This window comes from Trachymyrmex septentrionalis, unplaced genomic scaffold (genome assembly GCF_001594115.1).
Source record: "Trachymyrmex septentrionalis isolate Tsep2-gDNA-1 unplaced genomic scaffold, Tsep1.0 scaffold31, whole genome shotgun sequence".
Taxonomy (NCBI): domain Eukaryota; kingdom Metazoa; phylum Arthropoda; class Insecta; order Hymenoptera; family Formicidae; genus Trachymyrmex; species Trachymyrmex septentrionalis.
In genome coordinates this window covers 124,907-146,692 of record NW_017305474.1, presented here as the reverse complement: position 1 = coordinate 146,692, position 21,786 = coordinate 124,907, and the positions used below count along the sequence as shown (strand labels likewise).

At 33.5% G+C, this 21,786-nt stretch overlaps 4 protein-coding genes across 4 annotated transcripts in view; all 4 read right to left on the bottom strand.

Annotated features, from left to right (window-relative positions):
- LOC108749638 (putative odorant receptor 92a) overlaps window positions 1-866 on the bottom strand; it is a 2,011-nt gene extending 1,145 nt beyond the window's left edge. The window contains exon 1 of the mRNA XM_018488455.1: window positions 67-866. Within this exon, the coding sequence (XP_018343957.1) occupies window positions 67-866 (800 nt within the window). The remainder of the gene's footprint in view (window positions 1-66) is intronic.
- Window positions 867-2,563: 1,697 nt separating this feature from the next.
- LOC108749637 lies at window positions 2,564-14,786 on the bottom strand. Its single transcript, XM_018488454.1, has 14 exons — window positions 13,975-14,786; window positions 13,592-13,691; window positions 11,890-12,045; window positions 10,325-10,776; window positions 10,145-10,244; window positions 9,192-9,347; window positions 7,514-8,241; window positions 7,334-7,433; window positions 6,517-6,627; window positions 6,162-6,379; window positions 4,531-5,433; window positions 4,341-4,440; window positions 2,709-2,864; window positions 2,564-2,602 (listed from the first exon to the last, which is right to left on the bottom strand). The coding sequence occupies exons 1-14, from the start codon at window positions 14,784-14,786 to the stop codon at window positions 2,564-2,566; spliced, it is 4,131 nt and encodes a 1,376-aa protein (XP_018343956.1).
- Window positions 14,787-15,805: 1,019 nt separating this feature from the next.
- Window positions 15,806-17,950, bottom strand: LOC108749636. The gene is made up of 6 exons (XM_018488452.1): window positions 17,216-17,950; window positions 17,136-17,173; window positions 16,757-16,856; window positions 16,546-16,656; window positions 16,084-16,239; window positions 15,806-15,862 (listed from the first exon to the last, which is right to left on the bottom strand). Exons 1-6 carry the CDS (start codon window positions 17,948-17,950, stop codon window positions 15,806-15,808), a joined length of 1,197 nt encoding a protein of 398 aa, XP_018343954.1.
- Window positions 17,951-17,983: 33 nt separating this feature from the next.
- LOC108749635 lies at window positions 17,984-20,777 on the bottom strand. The gene is made up of 5 exons (XM_018488451.1): window positions 19,972-20,777; window positions 19,647-19,746; window positions 19,466-19,576; window positions 19,093-19,303; window positions 17,984-18,204 (listed from the first exon to the last, which is right to left on the bottom strand). The coding sequence occupies exons 1-5, from the start codon at window positions 20,775-20,777 to the stop codon at window positions 17,984-17,986; spliced, it is 1,449 nt and encodes a 482-aa protein (XP_018343953.1).
- Window positions 20,778-21,786: the final 1,009 nt, after the last annotated feature.

Here is a 21,786-nt window from a genome sequence, read left to right as displayed (position 1 = left end):
GAGACATTATTGAGACGTGTGGATAATTTTACAGATAATAAGATACAGATAGAGCAAGATACTTACCTTAATGTTTTCACGTGATGCTGCACGATAATTGCCATGTATTTCTCAAACTTGATATGATCTCGTTCTCCCTTGAAAAGATTCTCCACACTTGCAATCACAATGTCGATCTGGCCACACGCGTGAGCGACGAACATAGCTGCTAAACAGCACACTGACGTGGTGATGTTGAACATAACAATACCGATAAAACATTGAAGAGAAAAGGCAAATACATAAACTGGCATTAGTTGCAAATCGAAAACAATATCGAAGCCAAGATAAGCCATTGGTCGGATGGTGACATTTTGTTTGTTTGCGTACGATGTTTGTGATAGGAATGGCATTACTGTATTGTAAGACAAGCCGCCGCAATACATGAATACTATACAAAATTTGGACAGCAAGTGGCCCTTCTCCGCGTCTCTCATCATGATTTCGCGGTGATTTTTTTCTTGAACCATACGCCAATCTGTACTGAGAATCTGAACGCATCGTCGAATACTCTTATGACGTATCACTAGGAAAAGATACTTCAGCATGGAAAAGAACACGTAACCCAGTGGACCCAGCATCTTCATTTTCTCACCCATGATACTTCGGTCCGTAAAGGTGTACATGCTCGTAAGTACCAGGAATAAACCGAGTACAATCCAACATGATGCAAACGAGAACGTTGCCAGGATCTTTTCGATTATTGTGGTGTTTGGGTATATCAGTGGCCAGATCCCAAGAACCCGCAATAACCATCGGTTCCATATCAGAATGTCGATTACATCCTTCTCATGATTTTCATTGGGCCATGTCCGGATTTTATCCATATTGCTGTGTCGAAGGTGCGCGAGCGACTGGCTGGTACCACATCGATTGTAGAATGGTAGAAAATTTGCGCATGACCATAATAAGTACTTTCAGTGACATATTAGGGAGAATAAAAGAAGGAGAAAGGTAGAAAGGGAGGAGAAGCACGGGCTTGAAAAATCGATTTTGTAGTAGAGATGTATAGCTTCAGTTGTACGTTGTCACCTGCAAAGATAACTAGCACTATAGGGTTATCATTGAGATTGTGTTGAACGTAAATTGTTGTTTTTCCTCCTTTGTTTTGGTGATCGTTTTTTTTTATTATGGTCGCGTATTTGAGGCCTATTTCATTTGAATCATTATAGAAGCCAGTTTATAAGTGTCACCATAAACGCATTAATAATCAAATAAAGGGGATTCAAAAATTTTATTTAAAAATAATTATTTTTTAAATATACTATTGACGTGGATAAATACAGGTAATTTTATTATAAAACTTATTTATTATAAAAATTATTTATTGTACAAAATATATTTTTTGATATATTGAATAGTTTTTTAAATATGACAGGGAGGGGAGGGGAACAGAAAACGATTTTACTTGTAAAAAATGATTTCATCCCTTAAAATTTAAATAAAATTGTCTTTCCGCGCAATTAATATTTTCTAACTTCATTTATAGATTAACGTAACTTATATATGTTTCATTAAAATTATACCAGATTTTATCAAATCAGAATTTGGTATTTTGCGAGATTCCCTTGTAAGTATACTTTTACTTAAAGTATAATATCAAAATTGATATAATACTTGATTTAATATCAAACGAAATAAATAACTAGTAATATTTGAATTAATCACATTTTAATCGATGGTATATATATTATTTTATTATTAATACTTCCTCTGTGGGTATAATATCTATAATAAAAATAGATCTGTCTCGTAAATTTTAAATAGTAAGAGCTATAGTATATGGAATATAAATTTTATTCTGTAACTGTTGTACGAAGTAAATTTAAATATACTACTGATGATTTGAGTACCTGAAAGTGATATGAAAGTGACAAGACTAAGAATTACATAAATAAGAGAGGGTACATACACACACGCGCACACAGTAGACTATCAAGAAAACAAAACTTTTTTTTAATCAGCCACTTTGCTCGAAAGCTTCCATTTCATGCCAAAAGGACGCCCCTAAATTTTTGTCAAAAAATATTAAGATTTAGAAGTCACTAGTGAATGATTTTTAAATCAAAGTTTCGATTTTCCTTAATACATGTTTGATTTGATGCAAAAATGGTTTAATCTGGATTTTAAACGTGATATTGTAGGTTTTTTTGATCGCTGAACACAATGTAATAAGATCTTTAGGAGATCCCGGGAAAATTCTAACTGTATCTTGTTCTGAGTGAAGAGAACCTACAATTGGAGTAACGACACATTTGAACGGTTGGAATCTTGTTAAAATCGACCTTGAACTCAAAACTTCATCATTTTTTCACATTAATAGAACTGCATTTCTTAAGGTGTATATCGTAGCTAAATGAACTATTGTTCAGCGATCAAAAAAAACATACAGTAACACATTAAAAATCTGGATTAAGCCATTTTTACATAAAATCAAACATGTATTAAAGAAAATCGAAACTTTGATTTAAAAATCGTTTACTTTCAGCGATCTTTTTAAACCTTAATATTTTTAAATAAAAATTTAGAGGTGTTCTTTTGGCATGAAATAGAAACTTTTGAGCTAAGTGGATAAAAAAAAATTTTTTTTGACAGTCTCATACATAGGTAAATTAACAATCAAATTTGGCGATTAAGCAATAATAATAATAATTATGTGAGAAACTTACAGCACCAAATGTGTTCATAGATAATTCGATAAATTTGCCAGCTGTAAGTTTAGGCGGATAATGAGACATTGCGATGATTAGCACGAGTTCGAGAGCTTTATTCCCAGATAAATTGTACCAGTCGATTTCATAGGCAGCGGCACCAATTTTGCTATACTGAAAATATGAAACATTAATACATAAGTGCACTTGTATTTTCTGTAATGTGTGTGCAAGATTATATAAAATACACTATTTATATTATAATCTACTATATGCATACTGAAAAAACATTTGCAAATGTTTTAATTTTAATAAATATTTGTTTAAGTAGTACTAACTAAACATTCATTTACAGCAAATAAATCTTTATTCAATAAAAAAATTTAATCAAATTAATAGTTCATGTATAAATCAAATAAATATATGTTTATATTTCAATATTTAGTTAGTACTACTAAATATTTAGTTAGTACTGTTTAAATAAATATTTATTAAAATTTAGGATAATTATTTTTACATTACAGAATAATTATTTACATTAGATCTCTCCAACGACCTTGATATATGTTGTCAAGGTCATGACCTTCAGTGACCTTCAACAAGTTTTAACCGTCGCTTTATTCGTTAAAAAGTTATTTGCAGTCGAAGTTAATAATTATTTTCCTGCTTTACATGAAAAGTCAGATAATCTAGACAGGTTTGAGGTGGACCGATTAAGGAAATACGATTTTCTACGGGAAGCGAGTTCCACTTTCTTCCTCCTGTCAATGGGCGTCCGACTTCCCACGTAAAGAAAGCCACCCCATCTCCTCCCCCCTGCAAGGGCGCATGAGTTTCTATACAAAGCGAGGGCCACCTAATACTAGGGTGAACCTCCACGTGGAAAGTTATGCGTCTCTAGGCAAGGGGGAGATGGAATAGATTTTGCTGCGCGAAAGTCGTATTGCCTTAATCGGTCCATCTCGTATCTCTCTCTCTCTCTCTCTCTCTCTCTCTCTCTCTCTCTCTGCCTAGAGTTATTTGACTTTTCATATAAAGCAGGGAAATAATTACCAACTTTGATAATAATTTTTAACGAATAACGAGCGACGGCTAAAACTTGTTGAAGATTACTCACAACCTTGACAACATATATCAAAATCAAGATCATTGGAGAAATCTTCTAATGTAAATAATTATCAAATTTAGTACTTTTTTTTTAGTACATTTGAGAATTTTTTTTACAAAATCATAATAATTAAATAAAGCACATTTTAAATATTTTTTGAAAAATAGATAATAATGAAATTTATATTCTTGCTCTTCTTTCTATTGCAATTTTTTGTATTGCAGAATTAAATCAACTCATTAGTAATGCAGTAAAAGATAAATGAAAAATTTTCTTCAACAAATATTATGAAAATACCTGTTCCACGAGGAGCTCACCGATGTAACAAAATATCAGAACATTAAATGTGAAAGATATCAACAAGATGAAATATGTCAAGATGGCTATGGCATCGCTGTTTTCCCACTCCTGAGAAGGTAAAATGTACTATCACAAAGTTCAACAAAACTGTCTATACAAACTGAATTTTGCACATAATTTTAAGAAAGATTATGTTATCGTAATATCAATATATTATATTACGTCGATATTCTTTTCTTTACCGTTAGGCAATAATATTCGAGCAAACATATAGTCAAGGTGGAAGTCAGCAGTTCCAGTAAACATATTTCGCGTAGCACTTCCTCCACGTTGGCCGAAAATCTAGAAGTGTGTCACGTATCTATCCGAAAATCTAGAAAATCACGCGCAATATGTATCTACTTGCACACTTTCCTCGCATTTTCCACTTACCTCAGTATTCGTACATGATGTTTCGCTATCGCGCTTAAACGTTTCTTCACAGTGGTATCCTTGCTCCATTTTCCTTCAACCAAATCGTCCAACAACAACATTAGTATATCTATTTGCCCGCACGCGTGCGTCACAAAAATCGCTGCCAAGCTACAGGATGCCGTCGTGATGTGATACGTGATCATCGCGAATAGGCAATGAATGCAGAACACGATCTCATAAGCAGGGCTGGCTCCGGGATCGAAAAATATATCGTAACCGGGATAAGTGTGTATTCTAATCGTGAGGTTCTCGTTAATTTCCTGTTTGGAAGATAACGGCATTATTATATGGTAGGACAATCCACCGGTGTAAAGGAAAATTGCACACAGCGTGGTGAGTCTGCGTCCTATCAGCACTTTCTTCAGCATTATCTCGCGAGTTTGATGCTGCACGATCCGCCAATCGTCCTCGACATGTCGAATACATCTTCCGAACGCGGCAGCGCGCGCACCAAAGTAACAATATTTGATCGTGTTAGTCAGGCAGAAGCCGACCGGACCGAAAAGCTTGACTTTAATGTTGATATCTTTCTCACGAAATAAAGTATAAAATCCGGCAGGTATCAGGACGAAACATAGAGCGGAGAAGCATATGATGATCAATATTATCGAGATGAACTTCTCATTCTGCGACGAATGGCCATAGATCGGATGCCACATGCCGATCGGTTTTAGCACCCAGCGGCACAGCTGCATTGTGTAGCGTATGTCGTGCTTATGGTGTACATTATACATCTTGAGCGTTCTTCCTGTAAGTTGGAATCGATCGCGCATGCTGTCGCCCGCGAAGCGCAACGATGACTGAAACGCGGACGTTACGCAACGTTCCGTTTCTCGCGACGCAAGCGCGAGGAAGTAATGACTTCAGTATCGCGTGCATATGCGTTTTATGTCTGTCATATGTATATGACCAGGTGCTTAGCCATGCGTATGCGAACGATTGACTCTCCCCCCCAGTCATGGCTCGTCCAGTGATGTGCAAGCGCGAAGGGATCGGAAGTTCATAACGAGTCCACACACAATGCGTAGCTTAGATATCTTCCAAGCGAGATTCATCGTTGGCGACTTTTTAAATATTATTTATACACTACATATAATATAAATATGTATATGTATGATATATATATGTATGATATATTTTATATATTATTTTACAATATAATTGCAGTTTTCTTTTTTTCTCATATGGTAAATTTTAATTTTTAAATAGTATAATCGATTTCTTGTCTCAAGGTCAATCAAATCATAATAGAGTAAGTTAATTTAATAGTAAGTTAAATTAATAATTTATCTATTTTAAGATTAATTGAATGACAACTAATGAACGAGACATATATCAATTTATTATTGACTTCTATACAATATTTTTTGAGAAAAAATATATCTATAACAAATTTGCTGCCACTAACAATAATAATAAGGATTGTTTAAGCTTTATTGCGTAACTGTTCGAAGTAAATTTAAATATACTACGGATGTTTTAAGTACCTATAGAAACAATGTAAATTTTAAAAACATGAATTAATAATGTACTAATAACAATTATAAAAGAATGAATAGAATTGTTTAAGATGGAAGCTATCAGTTTACAAGTGTAGAATTACGAGTATAGAATTACTTAAACAATAACAATAGTTATTTATGACACTCACGGTGCTGAAAGTATTGAGAGATAAATCACAGAATTTGCCAGCTGTAAGCTTGGGTGGATAATAAGACTTCATCATAATCATAATAAGATCCACAGCTTTATGGCCGGGTAAATCATACCAATTAACTTCATACGCGGCTGAGCCGATTTTACCAAACTATTGAAAATAGAAATAATTGAATATTACAATTATTATTACTTATTTAAAACAGGATTTACATACTATGAATTTTTGATGATTGAAGATACCCTGAAAAAAAATTTTTATTATCAGCAATATACCGTAAAAAATACCTCTTCTACGAGAAGCTCGCCGATATAACAAAATATTAGAACGTTGAACGTTAAAGCTATAAATAACAAAATATACGACATGACGCCCACGGCGTCACTATTCTCCCATTCCTGAGAAGATAAACATACAACTAATTGCAAGTAGATCTTAATAATTTATTAGTGCAAAAAGGAGACTATTTTCGTTTCGTTACGGTTAAAGTACTTGCTACAACATTATACTAACTCACATTTTGTAAAAACATAGACAGTAAACTCTAAGGGTGCGTCCAGATTATCGAGCCGAAACTCGAGCCGAATATAGAGCTGCGAACATTTTGGCTAACTTTCATTGCTTTTTGCCGAGTGGCGTAACAAATGTTTACCGAAATACTCGCGGCTCGAGATTCGTCTTGAGTTTCAATTCAATAATAATCTGAATGGACCGTAAACGGACGTTAAAAATACATCTATTTGCATATGCTACAAAAACTTTCATGTTTTGACATGTCCGAAAAGTATTACGGATTGCAGATTGTGAATAAGGAATATTATCAGACGAGTAAAATTTTTCTGCATCAAATACTTACATTGCTGAAAAGTAGAACAAAATATGAATTACAACATAAACATAACACATATAATATTAATTAGCCTGACCTTTGGGACAAATACAGGATTCATCCATTTTTATCAATATCATATATTATTGTAGCAAGCCCTTTAATTATTGTAATATTAAATCAAAAACTATATTAAAAGTACGATAAAATTTGTAATACGCGGAAAGTTATAATTACATTATTGTGATGCGTGTCTACCGCCGTAATTTTCTTACCATTAAGAAAAGATACTCGAGCATGCATATCATCAAAGTTGCGGTCACCAGTTCCACTAAGCATACTTCACGTAATATTTTCTCCACGTCAGTCGTAAATCTAGAAACGCGCCATGTATCTACTCCAAATAAGTCTAGAAACGCGTCATGTAAGCTATCTCAGCGCTTTCTCCATCTCACCTCAGCACACGCACGTGATGCTTCGTTATGAAGCTCAGACGTTTCTCCACATTAGTACCTTCAGTTCCCTTCCCATTGACTAGATCATCCAAAAGCGTCACCAATATCTGCACCTGTCCGCGTGCGTGTGTCGCAAAATTCGCGGCCAGACTGCACACTGCTGTCGTAGCGCTATATTGTATCATAGCGGACAGGCAGTGCATGCCAAAGATGATCTCGTAAGCGGGACTTGTTTGAAGATCGAAATAATCATATCCTGGATAAATCAGCGGTTTACTTGTGACGTTACCATTTGTCGTTCTGGAAGACAATGGCAAGATCGTGTGATAAAACAAGCCACCACCATAAAGAAAAATCACGCATAGCATCGTTATTCTGCGGCCTACCAGCACGTTCTTTAGCATCATACTGCGATGATTCTGATATTGCACTATCCGCCAATCGCTCTCGACGTGTTCGATACATTTTCCGATCGTCGAGATACGCGTTCCGAGGAAGCAATATTTGATCACGGAAGTTAGACAGAAGGTAACTGGTCCAAAAAACTTGATTTTAATTTCGATGTCCTCGTCGTAGAATAGAAAGTACGAACTAGCAGGTACAAGCACAAAACACAGACCAAAGAAACTCATGAAAATCAGCATTAACGAAAGTAGCTTCTCGCTTTGCGACGAGCGACCGTAAATTATGTGCCAAATACCGATCGACTGCAGGATCCAGCGGCATAACTGCATAGCGTAATATATGTCGTGCTCGTAACGTACATTGCGTATCCTGTCTGGAAGTGAAGATCGATAGCTCATGCTGTCTGCGAAGTGTAACGATGACTGAAACATGCGGACGTTATGCGACGTTCCGTTTCTCATGACGCAAGCGCGGGGAAGTAATGACTTCAATATTGCGTGTATAGCTTCAATAGTGCGTTTCATAGTTGTCATGTATGACCAAGTGCTCAGTCATGCGTACGCGAACGATTGACTCTCCCCTCGGTCATTGCTTGTCCGTGGGCTCATTCTGTGATGTGCAAGCACAAAGGGATTGGAAGTTTATAATGTGTTCCACACGCAATGCGATATCTTTCAAGCAAAATCCACCGTTGATGATTTTGTAAATATTTTCTATACATTATGTGTTATTTTACAATTACAGTTTTCTAATTTTACTTTTATTTTTTTGATATAGTAAATTTTAATTTTCAAACGCAGTACATTTTTTGTCTTATGATCAATCAAATCGTAAGTTGATTTCACTTATCAATATTTATAATCTATTTTTCATTTATCAATAATTATAATCTATTTTTTTAAATTGATTGAATGACATATAATGACAAATAATGAATGTGACATACGTTAATTTATTATTTTTTGAGAATAGATGTATCTATAACAAACTTGCTGAAGGAACAATAATGAGGATTATACATAGAAGTTTTGTATATTTTTGGAGAATTGTACACGTTTTATTGCGTAACTGTCCGAAGCAAATTTAAATATACTACGGATGTTTTAAGTACCTAAAAACAATGTCAACTTTAGAAATATTATTTAATAATGTAACAATAACAATTATAAACAAATGAATAAAATTGAACAAGATGGAAGCCATCAGTTTACAAGTGAAGAATTACCAGTATAGAGTTACTTAATCAGTAAGAATAGTTATTTATGACACTCACGGTGCTGAAAGTATTGAGAGATAAATCACAGAATTTGCCAGCTGTAAGCTTGGGTGGGTAATAAGACATTGTAATGATCATTACAAGATCCACAGCCTTATGGCCGGGTAAATCATACCAATTAATTTCATACGCGGCTGAACCAATTTTGCCAAACTAATAAAAATAGAAGTAATTGAATATCAAAATTATATTATTTGTTACTATTTATTCATCAAAATGGGATTGATATATTACGAATTTTCAATAATTATATCTCGGAAAAAATTTTTATTATTAACAATATATTGTAAAAAATACCTCTTCTACGAGGAGTTCGCCGATATAACAAAATATTAGAATGTTGAACGTTAAAGATATCAGTAACATAAAATATGTCAGGATGGCCACGGCATCGCTATTTGCCCATTCCTGAGGAAACAAACGTATAACAAGATATTTACAATTTATCAATGAAAAAAGAAGATTCTTTCTATTTTGTTATGATTAAAGGACTTAGTGCAACATTAGACACGTAACACACATTTCGTAAAAACGGAGAAAGTAAACTCTAAAGTTTAAATGATGAGAAAATACATTTGTACATGCTACAATAATTCTTTCATGTTTTGATACATGTCGAGAAAGTTTATTACGGAATGCAGATTGTGTATACAAGAAATATTATAAGATGAGTAAAATTTTCTATATTTGATAATTACATTGCAGAGGTAAAAAATACGAATCACTACATAAACGTATCAAATATAATATTAATTAACTTAATCTTTGTAATAAATAAATGACTCATTCAATATCACATATTCGGCTACGTTATTGCAGTAAGCCCTTCAATTATTGTAATTTTAAATCAACAGCTGTATTAAAAATACGACAGAACTTGTTATACATAAAAAAGATATAATTATATTATCGTGATATATTATACGTGTCTGCTATCGTAATTTTCTTACCGTCATACAATAATACTCGAGCAAACATATAATCAAGGTTGCAGCAACCAATTCCAGTAAGCATATTTCACGTAATATTTTCTCCACGTCGGTCGTAAATCTAGAAACGCGCTATGTATCTATCCCATATAAATTTAGAAACACGTTATGTAAACTATCTCGGCGCTTTCCCCGTCTCACCTCAGCACACGCACGTGATGTTTCGTTATCAACCTTAAACGTTTCTCCACATTGGTACCTTTAGTCCTCTTCCCATCAACTAGATCATCCAAAAGTGTCATCAATATCTGCACCTGTCCGCACGCGTGCGTCGCAAAGCTTGCAGCCAAGCTGCATGCTGCTGTTGTAGCGCTATATTGTATCATAGCGGACAAGCAATGCATGCCAAAGATGATCTCGTAAGCAGGACTTGCTTGAGGATCGAAATAGAGATCATATCCCGGATAAACTAGCGGTCTACTTGTGAAGCTGCCATTCGTCTTCGTTCTGGAAGACAATGGCATAATCGTATGATAAGACATGCCGCCGGTGTAAAGAAAGATCACGCACAGCGTTGTTAGTCTGCGGCCCACCAGCACGTTCCTCAGCATCATTCTGCGATGGTCATAATGTCGCACGATCCGCCAATCGCTCTCGACGTGTTCGACACATCTTCCGATCGACGAGGCACGCGCTCCGAGGAAGCAATATTTGATCGCGGAAGTTAGACAGAATCCAACCGGTCCAAAAAGCTTGACCTTAATGTTAATGTCCTTCTCACGAAATAGAGTGTACGGACCGGCGGGTACAAGCACGAAGCACAGACCAAAGAAACACACGAAGATCAGTATTAACGAAAGAAATTTCTCGCTTTGCGACGAGCGACCGTAAATCATGTGCCAGATACCAATCGGTTTCAGGATCCATCGGCATAGCTGCATGGCGTAGTATATGTCGTGCTCGTAATGTATATTGTGTATCCTGTCTGGAAGTTGGGATCGATCGCGCATGCTGTCGTCCATAGTGTATAACGCCGACTGAAATACGCATACGATACCATCCTGATGTCTGCGTGGCGACGCAAGCGCGGGAAAATAATGATGTCGTGATCGCGTGTAAGTGCGTCCCATGCCTGTTATGTATAACGTAAGGGGAAGACGCGCGTGCACATAGGGCTCTCTATCCCAGTCATTGCATATCTGAGGGTCGTCATGTCGATGACGAATGAAAGTGCGTAACAACGTGAAATTTATGAGTTCTGATATAGTTGCGCGAATGTACGTATCCTTGCTATTTCCCTAGTGCGTAACGCAACGTTGGAAATATTACAGTCAGTATATAAGTGCGTAGGATATAGTTATTTGCACTTTGTGTAATACAGTATATAACTTAGCTTTATATTGTATTTTATAAGGACTATAATTAGTTAATCTGTAATTTCAATTTTGTCATTATCGTAATAAATTTAATTCTATTTAAGTTTATATTTACGTGAGCGATAATTTATGTAACTTGATTTATTAACAAATATGCTGACGTATATATCTACATTTTATTAAATATATTTTTTAACGCACTAACGTTACTATATAGTACATCTCGATAACGATGATTTTACTGTATTAAACGTAGAAGGTACGAAGTAAATTCAGGTAAGCCACGGACGCTTTAATAATCTGGAATTTTGTTCTTCTATCCATTTCTTATAAATAATCAAAAATAATTTTCATGTATGAATAAGTGAAAATAATTTTAATACTACTCACACTGCAAAAACTGGCTAAGGATAAATCCATAAATTTTCCAGCTGTAAGTTTGATGGTGGCATTCGACATGGCCATTATTAATGTCAAACCGAGTGCTCCTTTATTCGGTATACGATACCAATTTATCATATAAGACTTCATGCCGATTTGCATACACTGTTAAAAACATTTTGATGTTTTTTATGTAGACAACAATTATGTCGTATATGATGTACATAGACAACAATTCTTATAACGCATTTAACAACTTAAGTCATTTACATTATAAAGCTCTTATAAAAAATTTTGATTTTAAATAAAGTAAAATTAAGTTTAATATGAATTTTAATTGAAAATATTGAAATCCTTTAGTTTGGGGAAATTAACTGTAAAGTTGAGAAAATAAAATTTCTATTTTTCTTACTGTTTCTTTAAGAATATTTCAAGTCTCATTTCAAATGATATAAATAAACAACGTAGGGAGAATTGTCGAATACATACTACTTAGTCTATTTTTTATTATATTTTTCATTTGACACTGTTTTGTACGCAAATAAACACTAGAAATTGTAGCTTAAGGTTTTATTATTGCATGTTTAACTTTTCACCAATAACAAATTAATAAGTCTTTTTGTAACATGCTGCAAAAAGTATGATTTAGGCAATCGATCGCCTAAATTGTTTCTGTAAGTCTTTTTTAAATCGTATTTCCTTTGAAAGTATTAAATTTATGAACGAAAATAATTAAAAGTATAAGATTAATAAAAGAAATCATTAACTAATATGTATAATAATATAATTAATTACCCAGATAACATTTATATTGCATAAGATCTAAAAGTTGTCTTTTAGATGTCTTATGTTTAAAAGATATTTAAAAGACGTCTTTTAGATATCTTATACAATATGCATGTTATCTAGGTAATACCTATAAATTTAATAATTTATTGAAGAAAATCAAGTATTTAATAATTGTTCAATAAAAATTATAAAAAGACAAATAATGTCAAATTAAAATTGGCTCAAATATATTTTTGTACTTGATATTTGTATTGATATTAATTAGTTTTATTATTGTCAATTATCAGTCTTCTCTGTAATGGTATGATTTAGAAAACTTGATGGATTTTGTAAAAATTTCGATTTAATCTTCATAATGGTTGCAAATATGTATATACAGTTAATGTAAAATATTCTACAATAAATCTTTTTTTTACAAAAATACAAAAATTTATAATAAAATTGGATGATTGCATTGTTATCTACACAAATTGATTAAAAATTAATATTAGATGTACCTAATTTTTTAAAACGTTACTAACGCCCTTAAAACAAGGCGTAGGCTATTATATTTTTGTCTATATTACTCATTTTTTATTTATTTTATACTACTGTTACTAAATGTTGCCTATATTAAGTAATAATACAAAATATTGATGAAGTATGATTTAGGCGACCAGTACATATTCGCAACTTTCCTCTAATTATAGTAGAGGCTGCCATTACAATTTAAGTACCTGTTCAGCAAGGAGTTCACCAATATAGCAAAGGATAAATATATTGAACGTCAAAGATATAAGCAATGAACAGAACGTCATTGTTCCTATTGGTTCACGATGTTCCCATTCCTAAAAGGGCTAACATCAAAATGTTATGAGCACGAAATGTAATTGTACTATATTGTGAACTTACTTAAAATATGGTTTGCAAATATGTTTCGTACCGTCATCATATTGAATCCTAGAAAACATATGTTGAGCGTACATCCGACTACATCCACGAGACAAATTTCGTTTAAAAGTTTCTCTGTACGAGTGATAAAACTGAAAGTTACACGATTAAAATTTAAAAAAAAAGCTAAAATCTATTTACATAATATATTTATATAACAATATATTAATTTTTTGATATATGTTTGTTTGATAAGATAATTATCAGAATTGCTAACGCGAAGTTTATCTCCAATTATACAATTTTTCGTATAATATTGTATTAATTGTTTATTTGTTAATGTTAGATTTCTTATAATCTATAAGAAAAATTTTCAAAAATTGCAAATAATTTCTTTCTTCTGTGGATACAATCGTCTTCATATAGCAGTGTTACCTGAGTATCCTAATATGATGTTCCACGATGTCACCGAGTCTTCCCTCGTGCGTACTATTCGCACTCTTTCTCTCTTTTCCGTCCGCGAGATCCTCCATCTTTAGCATGAGTATCCGAAATTGACCGCAGGCATGCATGACAAATACTGCTGTCAGACTGCACACACTAATAGTGATCGTATAAATGACGTAACCAGCTAAACCTTGCGTGAATTGCGCGATTTCGAAGGATGGCGTGGTGCGTGGATCGAAGAGACCACGATAAATTGGAAAGGAGAGCGACCTCACTGTCTCGTTGTCAATGATCTCTGTTCTCCTTGCGCAAATCGGCATCACCGTGGTGAAGAATATACCTGCGGAATACATGAAGATCGCGCTGACGGAGGATAGCCACCTGCCGAACTTAGCATTGTTCACCATTATTTCTCGATCTTTCTCATGATTCAACGCGACACGGCTCCAATCCACGCGAATGTGCCGAATGCATTCGTCGATGTTCTCGCTGCGGATAATGAGGATGTATTGTTTCACCGCGGCCATTAGTAAAAAACTGACCGGACCGATCATCCTGATTTTGGTATCGAGATCAGTGTCTACTAGGATAGTGCAGAGAGTGCATGGGATCAGCAGGAAACATATCAATAAACAACTGATCCCTGTCAGAATCATGCAACCAATTTTTTCCACCGTGGTCTCGCAGAGAGTCAACGGCCATACGCCGATCGGCTTCATAAACCAACGGTTCATCTGAATGCTATAGTTCCAGCCATCCTTTATGGATTTGATAGACTTTGACTTTGAATAATCAGGCATGATAATGCCTACTAAATCGCGACGATGCACGTAACTGACTGAGCGTCAGTGAACTGATCGTCAGCCAATTCGACATGCGCATGTGCGTCTTTTGTCTATAAACGTTCGTGCGTGAACGCAATTGATCCCTTCCTATCCCTTTCTACCTGCTGGCTGTTTCATTATTAGTGAGACGGATTATAGTTCCTGGAATTTTATTGCGTGCTTCGTGCAAATCCTTTTGCGGGGATGCAAATAAGGAAATAAATTTTATAGGGAAGAAGGGTTCTAACCGTTGTTCATCAAAGGGGAATACGTAATATACTGGGAAATGTTTCCTACTTCACAGTATTTTCTAACATAGTCGGTGGAGGATCTCCTACGTGTATTTCAGTTCGCATATGGTTATCTTGAACGGGAAATGAATATATCTTTAAAAAGAGTAGTGTAAGAGCAAATTTGAAATATAAATTTTTGTTTAAAAAATGATTAAAATATTTCTTGAAATTGACTATTATTAGAATGCAACGTGTATGAAAATACAGTGATAATATTGGCTAAATAAATTTATTTCAATAAGTGTACTTTTACATACGCAAAATGAATATAAATATACACGTAAAATAATTACTTGGAACATATTGCCAATATCTTCAGAATTTGTAAAGTGAGATTTGTATGTTATATGCACTCCACATCCCAGCTAATGATAGGTAGAATCGACGTTGAATTAGTGCCATCGACATTGATCAATGTCGATTCTACTGATTATTTTTAATGGGAATATATACATTGTATTTATAATTTCACAAAACTTTATAATTAACTATAATTAAAATTCATATCGTATATTTTTAAGTAAATTTTTAATAAACAAGAATATTATTTTATTAATTTATAGTTTGTGACCTGGACAATAAGATACTTATTCAACATAAACAAATATTATATAAAGTTTTTATTAAATATCTATATTTATTTTATAATGACTGCCTATTTTGCGTATTGTTTTTTTTTTGTGTCAAAGTTGTAATAATTATTTACGTAAGCAGTACAGTCCGAAGTATATTTAAATATGCTAATGCAGATTTAATTACCTAAAGCAATTAGAAATTACTCATCTTCGTTTAAAAATTGATTATTTTTTGTAGAAATATTTGTATCTTAAAACATTTATACAATTATATTACACGAATGTTATACAGATAAAATTTCAATAATACAATAAACCATACCATTCTTTAGTATGAATATATAAGTTACATATATTTTATATATATACATAAATTGTAACAATAATGTATTTTTGCATACTCACATCACCGAAAGTGGAAAATGAGAGCTGAACAATTTTTCCGGCAGTTATCTTGAGGACAGCGTTGGATCTTAAAATTATCAGAATGAGCCCCTGGGCACTTTTTCCAGGTAAGAGGTACCAGTTTGTCATATAAGCAGATTTACCGATCTGTTCGCCCTAAAGGCCGTTTTGTATACCTGTTATAATTCGATTAAAGAAACTAGCGATATTGCATCTTAATAAATTCCCCAATACATAAATAAATCTGAATCTCGCGAATATATGTTACACTTTTTAAAACTTTTAGATTGAATCTCACTTTAAAAAATGAAAAAAGATATCTTTTAAAAATTCAAGACTGGCTCCATTTTCATTCTTTAAAATGAGATTCCACTTTATAGAATTTAGAAAGTAAAGTCATAATTTTTTAAATTAAAGTGTACAGTTTCTTACTGTTAAATTTTTAAGTTTATTAAATATTACCTGTTCTGAAAGTATCTCCCCGATGTAACAAAATATAAAAATATTAAAAGTAATCGAAGATAATACCATCGAATGTGATAAAATACTTTGATGGTTGCCATCAATAAAATCCTAAAAGAGACATTAAGTCTGACGTATAGTCAAACGATAGAAATGCGAAGAATTGAACGAAATAATATAAAGTATATACATTCCGAAATAATTTCCATACCATAATGCAATAATACCCTAAGAGACATATATGCATAGTACATCCAATTAATTCCACAAGGCATATTACATTCATAATTTTTTCTGTACGAGATACAAAACTGCAAATAGAGATCACGATCGATCATAATTATTTTTTAGCAATTTTAATTTTATTAAGTATACAATATTTATTATATAACTTTTGCATTAAAAAATAAAATATCATAAATTAAAAATATGTAAATATTATAAATTAAGCATGTAACATTTGCATTTAAAAAATTTTGCTGACATTAACTATATTTATTACACTATTATTTAATTAAGTTTGGATTAGATTTGATGATGGCGCAAATTAAAAAATATTGAAAGAACCATACTCACAGAAGATAGCTTACCTCAAGATTCTTAAATGATGATTTACGATGATTGCAAATCTTTGCCTTAGAGAAATCCTTTCCTCTTTTTTATCGTCAATAAAATTTTCAAGCCAGGATATCATAATTTTCATTTGGCCGCACGCATGCATCACGAAAACTGCTGTCAAGCCGCATGTTGCGACCGTAACGCAGTTGACGACGAAGGATGAAAGACACTGTAGAAAAAACACGAACTCGTATGCCGGACTGAAGTGCACGTTTAGAATCTTGTTGTAGAAGGGATAAGGTAATCCGCGAACTATTATGCTGGTATTTTCCATGTACAGGATACTCTTGGAGAGACCTTGGACGACATTATACGAGAACACACCGCAGTGCATGAACACGGCGCAGAAACCGGCGATGAATCGACCTAACTTGGCGCTTTTTAGCATCACTTTTTGATCCTCGAATCTCCTGATGATCAGCCAGTCCATTTTCACGTGTTCCACACAATTGTGTATATCGTCAACGTGCATCAGGAGGCAGGAATAATTCACCATCGCTATGAACCAAAAGGTGAGCGGACCGAAATTTTGTAGTCTGGTCTCGTAGGACATCTGTGAATCGATGAACATACTCAAACCATTAGGTACCATGGTGGTAATTATCAGGAAATAACATATAAATATCGCGAAATCGGAACGGATCTTTTCGATAAGTGAGGCGTTGGCGGAATGCGGCCATACATTAATTGCCTTGAGAATCCAACGTATTATCTGGATACTATACTCATTGTATTTATCGACTAAGTATGGAGAGATGCTAGAATTATCTGCGAGATCATCCCCCATGATTTTCTGACGAAGGTAGCCAACTTACTGAAGCTATCCCTTCGCTGTCGCACACGCAGTAGTAATAATCAGCGCGTGCGCAGACATTGAACAGTACATGATACAAGTGATCCTTACAATGTATTGTCGTGTATTATTGTGATAATGTGCAGCCGCCGCGGCAACAGGTAGAAACAGCGCATAATCGATATTTAAGTCTGAAGTTTTACGTATACTGGACAGTTTTAAGCACGCATTTACATTGAAAATCACGTCTGTGAGTAAGATCAATAACTTTATTAAGGAAATTAATCATAATGTGTATATTGGAATACATATAGCAAATTTGAAGATACAGATAAAATAAAACTAAATTTTACTTAAAAAATATGACATGCAAAATATTGTTATGACAATATTGTTATTTATTTATTCAATTACACACTATATTTATTCTTTACAATCTATTGTATGTATAAAAAGTTATTTATGTAATGACATTTACGTAATGAGGGTACGAAGTATATTTAAATACGCTAACGCGGATTTAATTATCTGAAATAGTCATTAATCATTCTGTCACTGTGACTTTTAAAAAGTTAATTTTTAATGACTGTAGCTAAACAATTTTCTAATTATTTTTACAAGCTATATAATTTTATATACAAGGTTGGCCATATTCGACGGAAAGATGTGGCAACACTGTAACTCGCCATTGCAGGCTCAAGGCGATCATTTAAGAGATATCATATTCAACAAATAATGTACACAAATCTCCTTGAACCATATTAAATGGCTTTTACAATAAAAAGCAAAAAATGTGTTTTTTTTCCCATGATTAACAAAAAAACATCTTTCCGTCGAATATGGCCAATTCCGTCGAATATGGCCAACCCTACATATATATATTATTAATTAATCATACACACACACACACACACACACACACACACACACACACACACACATATATATATATATAGAATATCTGATAATTATTGATACAACGCTTATGGGTAGATATGTTGATGGGTAGATATGTAGATTGAACTGAATCAAACTTACTATCGGACGATTTAGTTTAATCCGTTCTACCTACCCAAATGTTGTTTCAGTAATTATCAGACACCCTACAATATATAAAATTCGCGCATCTAAAATACTATTTCTGTAAGCTATACGTCTATAATTTGAAAAATACATTTTGTATATACTTACATTACCGAATGTTGAAAGAGAAAGCTCAGTCATCTTTCCAGCAGTGATTTTGACTACAATGCTGGATCTTAAAATGATCAAAACTAGATCGAGGGCTGTATTTCCGGGTAACAAATACCAATTTGTCATGTAAGCAATTTCACCAACTTGACCACACTGTTATATTACGATTAAATCGGACAATATGGTACGTTCGTGGCAATATCGCGTTTTGATAAAACTCACACAGGAAATTAACTATTAATATATAATTTAATTTCTTATTGGTCGCAAATTATGCATAAAATCACTGATATTTTCAACAGGCATTGTCGTTACCTGTTCTGAAAGAATCTCTCCGATGTAACAAAATATAAAGATGTTGAAAGTAACCGAGATCAATATTATACCATATGCCACTATACCTTCTTTTTCGTCTTGGTTCCAATCCTGAAAAAGATTCTCTAATTCGTTCGAGTAATAGGCAATGATCAGCAAACAAATTTCACAATACGCGTACCAGTATACAATAATAACCCAACAGACACATGTGCAGCGTGCACCCTCCTACTTCCACAAGACAAACTACATTCGTAATTTTCTCTATATGAGATACGAAGCTAGAAATATATATTTAGGAATAATATATGTATTTATAATATACCAAAAATAATGTCCATTTCTTAGGTACATAAATTAATGTTATCTTAGAGATCTCAGCGTATATTTATTCAGTGATAGATCAATGTTTTATTAACACAACATTTAACACAGAATTAAAATGAAGACGAGAAAAAAATATTTGACATCTATTATATATTGTACAAAAAATTTACCATTTTTACCTGAGTACTCTTAAATGATGCTCAACGATGATGGCGAACTTTGGTTGCGAAGAGTCTGTCTTTTCGTTTCTTTCGTTGATCAGACTATCCAGCAAAGACATCAGAATTTTTAACTGACCGCAGGCATGCAGCACGAAGACGGAGGTGAGACAACAAGCGCTTACTGTTACAGAATTCACAACGAACGTGGATAGACACTGTATTGTAAACACTATTTCGTACATTGGACTCGTCGTGGTGTCCAGAATCTTATTATAGAAAGGAAAAGGCAGTGAACGTTCCGATGCGTTATCGCCTTCGACAACGGACTCGCTCAACGTCATTCCTCGGAAAATACTGTACGAGAATACGCCGCTGTGTATAAATACTGCGGAGAATATCGCGATGAAACGACCGATCCTGGCATTCCTCAGCATCACTTCCTGTTCTTCGAACTTTGTTATGGCCCGCCAATCCGTTTCAATATGTTTGATACATTGACGTATGTCGCCGACGTGTACCAGCAACGAGGTATATTTGAGACTCGCTAGCACCCAGTTGCTGAGCGGTCCAAAATCACGTATCTTCATATTCACATCCTTAGTCTCGTCCAGAAATATAGCCAATGCACAAGGCACTAATATGCTGACGATTAAAAAAATGCATGCTATCAATAATACCACTGATGAGATCTTCTTCGTGATCGATGAGTCCATCACTGGCCAAACACTTATCGGCTTTAGTAGCCAACGAATTGGCTGTATGCTGTATTCCATATTCTCTATGTAATTAAATATGATTGGCGAGTTCTGTGGAAGTTTCTTCATGTTCGCTTCTCGAGCGTACAGACACGATTGAATAATATTTATCATCGCGCGGATGATACTCAAAACGCACGCGGGGTAATAGTCAGAAAGTAACGCGTGCGCGATGTACTAACTATACTTTCGTTTAATACATACGTCTCTTAAGTAATCGATATTTACAGTGATAGTAAAAGCAAATTGAAGTGGTAGTGAATTCATCGCGAGATAGACGGCGAGAGTAATAGATTGCTGGGTCACATCGTCACGCAATTTGTTCGTCTTTTTTATCACTGTATTGAAATATTGTAACTTTGTTGCAAATTATGTGTATTTTTATTTAAAAGCGGACGTAAGAACTTATCTGTTTGTGATAATTTTATCTTTGTTCTCCATCTATTCTGTTTGTCTAGCTTATCTGTTCAGAATAAAGAGAGTTGAACATGATATCTGCGCTTATATTGATTTGTTGTAAAGGAAAAGGGTAAAACTTTTCTCTAATCGATACACGAATGAAACTTGTTCCTAAATTAAATGATCAATTGTGTTACAGTACAATACAATATGCTTGTGAAATGATTCAATGTGCATTTAACAATGGGAATCAAATTAAGTTATAGGTATGTACAGTATAAAATATAATCATAAAATTATTAATATTACTTATTATAAATTACAATTTATAATTGTTCTAATTATAGAAAATACAAATTCATTACTAGCTTTCTTGCGAAAGAAATAAATTAATTTTTTAAATTTTAATTTTGTAATTTTAAAAACTTTTTTTAAAATAATTTGAACATATTATAATTATGAAAAAGTTATGATGTACTGCTAATGATATACATATGTATAATATATATATATGTGTAAAATTTATATAATGTTAGTATATTATAAAAATGCTGCAATATTTATTTAAACAAACTTTATACGTATTGCTTTTCATGTGTATGTTATACGTAATACTGAAACATAGCTATATAACGAAATGTTCTTTTGTTATAAAATAAATTAGTAAATATTATTACAC

What these genes read in the sequence shown, in the direction of transcription:
- LOC108749637 (XM_018488454.1), bottom strand. Translation starts at nt 14,786, where the DNA reads ATGCCTGATTATTCAAAGTCAAAGTCTATCAAATCCATAAAGGATGGC. An exon ending in TAGGATTCAATATGATGACG is followed by an intron (nt 12,046 to 13,591) that starts GTACGAAACATA and finishes TGTTTTTAACAG; the next exon opens with TGTATGCAAATCGGCATGAA. An exon ending in CTCTCAATACTTTCAGCACC is followed by an intron (nt 8,242 to 9,191) that starts GTGAGTGTCATA and finishes TACGCTATGCAG; the next exon opens with TTATGCCGCTGGATCCTGCA.
- LOC108749636 (XM_018488452.1), bottom strand. Translation starts at nt 17,950, where the DNA reads ATGGGGGATGATCTCGCAGATAATTCTAGCATCTCTCCATACTTAGTC. An exon ending in TATCCTGGCTTGAAAATTTT is followed by an intron (nt 17,174 to 17,215) that starts ATTGACGATAAA and finishes CTAAGGCAAAGA; the next exon opens with TTTGCAATCATCGTAAATCA. An exon ending in TAGGGTATTATTGCATTATG is followed by an intron (nt 16,657 to 16,756) that starts GTATGGAAATTA and finishes TGTCTCTTTTAG; the next exon opens with GATTTTATTGATGGCAACCA.
- LOC108749635 (XM_018488451.1), bottom strand. Translation starts at nt 20,777, where the DNA reads ATGAAGAAACTTCCACAGAACTCGCCAATCATATTTAATTACATAGAG. An exon ending in TGGGTTATTATTGTATACTG is followed by an intron (nt 19,577 to 19,646) that starts GTACGCGTATTG and finishes AATCTTTTTCAG; the next exon opens with GATTGGAACCAAGACGAAAA. An exon ending in ACGTATAGCTTACAGAAATA is followed by an intron (nt 18,205 to 19,092) that starts GTATTTTAGATG and finishes TCTTACTCACAG; the next exon opens with ACGTGATTTTCAATGTAAAT.